The 7,608-nt window shown below is 30.2% G+C and overlaps 1 protein-coding gene across 1 annotated transcript in view; it reads right to left on the reverse strand.

The window, feature by feature from the left end:
- The window catches only part of LOC105626638 (probable serine/threonine-protein kinase mkcB), a 58,722-nt gene that overhangs the window by 39,660 nt on the left and 11,454 nt on the right, over positions 1-7,608 (reverse strand). Inside the window, exon 2 of the mRNA XM_012207931.1 lies at positions 5,337-5,406. Within this exon, the coding sequence (XP_012063321.1) occupies positions 5,337-5,406 (70 nt within the window). The remainder of the gene's footprint in view (positions 1-5,336; positions 5,407-7,608) is intronic.

Raw genomic sequence — 7,608 nt, forward strand, 5'->3', positions numbered from 1 at the left:
AGAGAGAGAGAGAGAGAGAGAGAAAGAGAAGCGATCAGTTTTTAATCAACTTCTAAAGGCTCAAACGAAATAATTCATTCGCGATCCATCTAGTCCATGAAATCGAATTTTCATATTCCGGTAAATTTCTTTTAAACTCTGGACTCTCTATTACAGTGTAAAAGTGATATTTTCCGCGAAAGATAAAAACGCATCATATTACACATACGCTTATGGTATTCAAAATGAGATGATATCTCGAAGGGTCTCATGTTGACCTTTTACCTATTCAGTTTCATAAAAAAATACCAAAATAATTATCGTATTATAATATGAAATTAAAATCTTTATTGAAATTAAAATCTGTCCTCTATATTGGTTTATTTTTTTACCATTTATTCATCTAGTTTTAATATTTACTTTGTGAAGATAGCAAAAATGAGATATAATAATAGTATTTTTGAATTTTTAAGTAAGTAAATTTTAAGCAGTTCCAAATTCGTAGAATTTATCAGTATGTCAAACAAGTGGCGATACAATGAGAGATAAAGAAAGAGAGTGACACAAGTCTGGTATTCTAGAATTTAATCTCTCGGTATTCTGACAAGCTGCGGCTTCTGTAATGAAAGCGTGCATTGCCTGCAGGAAAATTTGAATAAGGCAAAAGACGAGGAGGAGAACTACTTGACGAAAGATATTATATTATATAAGAAGAGACTGCCATAATTTCAAGTCAGAACCATTGAACCTCTTTGTAGCTCGAATTTCATTGACTTTACGATGACGATAGTCGCGCGATCTTTTGTGATCTTTTAACATGTATTAAATTGAATTATGACTTTAGTCTCAAGCTTTGAAGTGTATCTATTTTTATCTTAAGATAATTACACATTTATAATTGAAAGGAATATTTATGTATCTAGAAATATTTAGTTTTTGGCGGTATTTTGGTAACACTGTTAGAAATGTAACCACGAGCTTTATTTACATGTAAATGAAGCTCATAATTATGAACAAAATTATTTAATAAAAGCAATAATTTAACTGAACATTAAGTTACAGTAGTATTTAAATAATAATGAACGTGTACATTAAATTTATGAAATTTAATGTACTTTTCACAAAATTTTATAAAAAGTACATTAAATTTCATAAATTTTCAAAAATACATTAAATTTCGTATATACATGAATACTTTTCAGTTATAAATACATTAAATTTATGTAATGTCATAAATTAAATTCAAATTATGTAACTTAAAAGTATATTAAATTTCATGAAATTTTTAACAGTGTAGATACACAAATATCTTTGAAGCATCTTTAATTTTCAGTACAATTTCTGATAAAGTGTATACATTTTGAAGATAAGAATTCTTCAAAATTACTTTACATAAAAAAAAAATCTTTCAGTTAAAGCTGTTTATTCTGATGAATTAAGATTTTTTTCAAAAGAAAATCTTTACTTACGTAAATGTTAATCAAGAAACAGCTTATATACTTTTATTATTTTTCTCGCATTTTTATCAATATCTTCATATCTTTATAATTCTCGCCTTTCAAAACTCTTGTATATACGTAGAGAGCTTTCGTAATTGTATACTATAGAGGAAACCAGATACCGACTCGATCAATTTCTATTGAAGGGACAGCGCTCTTTGAAGAACATACAAAGTTTTCGAATATATTTCATGTATATTACACCGGTTGATTGTGCGCTGATGCATCAAATGATGCTTTACCATAGTGTTCTTCACATATTTTCGATTAAGTATCTTCTCAAAAATTCGTTTGTCTCTGATGTGTTGATCGATTTATTATTGCGACGTGAATAGAATGCAAAAAATTTCAACGGATGTAAACTTTTAGATAGATATGATAAAATCGTAATTTGTAAAATTGCTGATACTATATGTATGATTTATGCGTAAGTTGAGAGGAAACTAGAGAAGGCAATATACACATTCATTAACAAAAATTAGCCTTTCGATGCCATACTAGGAGAATAACACTTGAATATTCACTCTAGCATATTCAACTAATTCTATTGTTTATAATTTTTACAAAAATGAACATATTGTAAAAAGAGTGTGAAGTTTCCGGATATTAGAAGCAACAATGGGGTTTTATTTTTGGTATCGTTTTATCTCGTTTGAGAAATAGCAATGAAAACTCGGCGGTGCTCATTGCAAAAGTGCGCGTCAGATGCAGGCTGATCCACCCGTAAATGAAAAGCTCGGCTTTGATGCGCTCCAGCGAACCGAAAGTTCTGCGAGTGCAAGCTCAGCGAAGCGCAAGAACTGACGATTTTTCGTGCACGCGGTTAAATCTCGCGCACTTTTTATCCTCTTTCTATGCCTCACGTATTTTCTATCATTTTTCCAAAATTTCTTTCGTAACTGTCTTACCTCTTATCAAATTGTCAAGACTGATGACAAAATTGTTCTTCTCGAGAATCGAATTTTTGAAAGAAAATAAAAGTATATTTTAATATGAAACGTCATACTGAATGACATCGAACATTATTTTCATACAAAATATTTGCCATATACATGCACGTAAAATGGAATGTGAAATGTTATTCATTTTACTGTAAGAGTTCTCCCCCTCCCGAGAGATCATGAGATAAATTAAATACATATAGTGAACACTTCATTTATTAATAACAATCTTTCAAACTTTTACAATGCATTCTATATATAATTTGTATTCTATATATAATTTTGTCAATAAAAAATTTTATATAAGAAAGATGTAACATGATACATTATAATATATTATATATATATATATATATATATATATATTATAATATATATTGTAATATATATTATTCTATACACGAGTACGTAAAGAAATTCTTCATATTATAAGTCTTTTTCGAAATTGTCAAAATTTACATTTGTATGTCGACATACGGGAAAATATTACTTTTATGCTTATATTTTAGAAACATTTTGGTAGCTTCAAAGAAAATTGTTATCGAGATGAGAACATAACTTTAGACACGTTGACATATATGTTATATATATGATTCTTGAAAATGAGATGTCGTATTTCTGGTACTAAAATATCGCGGTTAGTATTCTAGAAGAGGAACATCTCTCGTATTTATTCATGATATTTGTTTCTCGCAATTGATACAGCTTGCGCTCCAATTTCCCTGTAGAAATTTGAGCATCCTTTCAAGGATGCTAAGCTCGAATTTAATACGTTTAAGCTTGAATAAGACTATAAATATACTGTGTATATGAATATAATACAGCTTTATTATTAATTTTGTCGTTTAATAATTTTACTGACTGAGAATTCGTGAAAATCGATGAAGCTTACATTTTATTCAAGGTTGGCCAATCTTTAATACTTTAATTTAAGAATAATATGCGGATGTGACGCATGCAATGTATCAACAGTTTACGTCAACCGGTTGATACATGATGCGATACATATTGTATATTACGAAACTCGACTATCGACGAAATCCCGTTGACACAGTTGTTCGTAACCGCGTTACTCTCGCGATCATCCTATCTCGGACAATGCAGGCGGCATTTGGAACGTCGCGTGCGATTCCGAAGCTACATCGCCGCAGGAATACGCGGGCGAGTATATTGCGAGTATATTGCATTGTCGTCGCTTCGTGTCGCGGTGAGATAAATGTAACTCCGGCGCCCTGAGAGTGGCAAACAATAGAAAAAAAAATAAAAAAACAATAGAACGGGAGAAATGAGATGACCTTTAGAGAAAGAGCTGACTAGATCACTATGATGTTTGCTGCATTTGCTCTCGCGTAGCAGCGTTCGTATCTCTCGTATCGGTTAGTCCCGCAAGATTCAATAATTTAAGCAGTAATGGCCTGGCCATCGATCGATGCTTGGCTGGAGTTTAAAATATCTCGCGTTGCCCGCTCTTGTGATTTCCCAATGCTTATTTTTCCTTCCCGTCGCTTCTATATATTGCGAAGTGTTCCGTACCGCAAGCGATATTTGTCGAGAACATTACTTCAGCAAATGAATGTTTATTGACGAGATCGTTATTCAGTTCGTAACGGAGCTATTATTTATTAAGAAAACAATACTTTCACGAATTGCATTATACATAGATAATAGCAAATTTTCGGATAAATTTCTTCTCAGATCGATCGTAAGACGACTAGTGACCTAAAGGATTTCTTTGACGAAAGGAAACAAATATCTTCAACGTAGAGGCGACGTCAAATAACTCGATGTAATTTCTACCTTTAACGTTAGCGAGGGCAAAAGTGCAATTATTTAGACACAAATCTCTGCCGCCTTGGTACATATCGATCGGCTTCGGCTATGTGGTTAAAAATATCTATTCGCATGCCGGGATACATTATGGCAGTTTAGGCCGTCCTCCTTGAACTTCCTTTTTCGCCCCTTTCTTCAAGCAAATGCAGGACGATGGTGTCGAAGGTCGGAATTAATCAATGGACAGTTTATTATCAAAAATACAATATTCCATGTTTGTATTAAATTTAAAAATGCAGAATATTGATGAAATGATCAATTATATCTTGTTGCTTTGGTATTCTATTTGTCTGGGGTCTTGTTTTTGATTTATGTTAAAATAATGATTTGATAATTTAATTTTATAATATATGGAGGACGATCTAAGAGTCTTTGTAATTTGCAGAAGCAAGATTAGATGATTACATTTATACGAAACTGGGCCAGGCACAGATTAATATACATGTATTATACCCGAAACATCGAGGTATTAATTGAAACCATTGTCCAAATGTGCATATATACATGCATCTGTTTCCGAAGGACTATCTAAAGACGTATTCGTCTATTTCCCGGGATATGTCGTCATTTCACAAAAGCGGAAACTACATAATTCATCTCATAATATATACTTATATTTCCACTATGGTTCATCTCTTCTACTATCACAATACAACGCGTACTTCATCCATCCATATTATGCATGCGTCTGTAGACATATGCTCGCTCAAATACATCTGCATTTATATCGCACGTTTGCGTAAGCGAGTGCATCGTCATCGTATATTATCCCGTCCTCGAAACGGAGGTACTTTTTTCAGTTAGCTATTAAGTAAGTCGATGAGTGATATTATCAACGATAAACGTTGCAAAAACACATACATAAAGAGTTCGAGTAACGATATTACAGCTGTTCTAAATATACGAATATAACATGACGTAAATGGAATATATAAAACTTTTTCATGTCGCGATAATCATCATTCGAGATAGCTAAGTAAACCGTAAAGTTACAGTTATGTAATGTCAGCACTTTCTTGAGATTAGAAAGTTTTGATTGAAATTTTGAGTTTTATTTTTGTAGAAGAAGCAATTTGAAGTTACTTACCGCGGAATGTCGCCGATTCGTGGTGGCCGATATTTTCGCGGACTACCCATGTCGCTCCATACGTTACAAGCTGGAATATTAAAAATGTATTTGAGTTAATACGATAAAGCGTAAAGTTATTGTGCAAAATATCGAACGTTTATATAAAGAAATAAACCAGTTTTAATATTGCACATTCAACATTAAATATTGTTAAATAATATCAAAATTACACACTAAAAAACATTTCATATTTCTATTGAAAGCGGCCCACTCAAGTTCTTACTAAACGTTTACATTGAATTTTTAAACATATTTGTTAATTAAACATAATGTGTTATTTGTGGAAGCCAGAACTCGACTTGGGTTGTAGTGCCATTGGATGGATGGATTATATTATTTAAATAATTTATGTTAAATTAAAAATGTTCAACATTTTTTAATGTTAAAATAACGCAATTTATGAGTAAATGAATAAATAATATAAAAATAATATGTTTTTTAGAATGTAAAATCTAAGATTCTTGAATAAAATGTATTAATTTTATTGAAAAATATATATTTGAAACGGCTGAGGATGATTCAAATTGAGTCGAAACATTCAGTTATAGTTATATATTTTTAAAGTTATGTAAGATACGCAATTGAAATATACATTTATAAGATAATCGCACTAATTATCGTGTATTAAGGCTCTTAATTGCCCGTTTTTTGTCTTATTTATTATTTGTTTAATATCTCTAATTCTAATTTGGCTTTTTGAAAAATATATCTCTATTGTTTTATTTATTTACAAACTCACTATTACCTTTTTCTGTTTATTTTCTTAAATAATTTGTGTTACCTTTTAACATATTCATCTTGTGTTGAATTAACATGTAAATTTGAGTGGATGGTTTGGAACACGTAAAACATGTTAAATTTATACAAATTTTTCAAATGTATAAAAAATTAATATTGTAATATTCGTAAAAATATATTAAATAGTCGTTTGCTTTTTTCTCTGTATTTTTCTCTTGTGAAAATCTTTCCTAATTATTATTCAATTCGGAGAAATTTTACTGAAATAGATTACAGTTTTAAACTTTAATCTCACAATTTTTCTTTTTTTTTTTTGGTAGAATCAATTGGTTTCTAACTATCAAAAAATAGTGAAAAAGGGAATCCATCATATATCGCATTCGCGATATAGATAATTCGTGACGAGAAGGATTTGCGTGTATCGAGGGAACTATATAGGCTGGTGCGAGTATCTCGTGCAGACTCGCGCGTTTTCCTCCGTCCGTAACAATGAAATTATGCAGTTCAATTTCACGAGATGGGCACATTTCCACGCTTGCCTTCTATAATTCAACTCCTCTTCCGGACATTGAGCACAATTGCGTCCCATTTTATATTGCTTTCTCATTTCTATATCATGATAAGTTTCGATAATTGAAATGCATATACTTTTACAAATCCAAAAAGTTATTAGAGAAACCTATTTATTTTATATTTTATATATTAATTAAACATAATGTGTTATTTGTGGAAGCCAGAACTCGACTTGGGTTGTAGTGCCATTGGATGGATGGATTATATTATTTAAATAATTTATGTTAAATTAAAAATGTTCAACATTTTTTAATGTTAAAATAACGCAATTTATGAGTAAATGAATAAATATAAAAATAATATGTTTTTTAGAATGTAAAATCTAAGATTCTTGAATAAAATGTATTAATTTTATTGAAAAATATATATTTGAAACGGCTGAGGATGATTCAAATTGAGTCGAAACATTCAGTTATAGTTATATATTTTTAAAGTTATGTAAGATATGCAATTGAAATATACATTTATAAGATAATCGCACTAATTATCGTGTATTAAGGCTCTTAATTGCCCGTTTTTTGTCTTATTTGTTTAATATCTCTAATTCTAATTTGGCTTTTTGAAAAATATATCTCTATTGTTTTATTTATTTACAAACTCACTATTACTATTTTATTAGTATTAGATGCAAATTTTATCAGCTTCATAATTATACTAAATATAAAAAAAATTTAATTAAAAAAAGTTTTTTAATATGATTTATCAATTTATCGCTTTCTTAACGTTTCAATTTTAGCGTATGTTTATTATATGTTTTATTATAGTTCGTTTCTTGGAAAGCTAATATATGAAACGGGTGATACCGATGAAATTGAGTTTATTGTCAGTTGTTGAGTTTATCATTTTGTATGTCCAGTTTATGGTTTCATCTCGATGAGAAGATCATTTGATTGCTGAGTGCACTTTCTCTCTCTCTCTC

Source organism: Atta cephalotes (genome assembly GCF_000143395.1).
Source record: "Atta cephalotes unplaced genomic scaffold scaffold00005, whole genome shotgun sequence".
Taxonomy (NCBI): domain Eukaryota; kingdom Metazoa; phylum Arthropoda; class Insecta; order Hymenoptera; family Formicidae; genus Atta; species Atta cephalotes.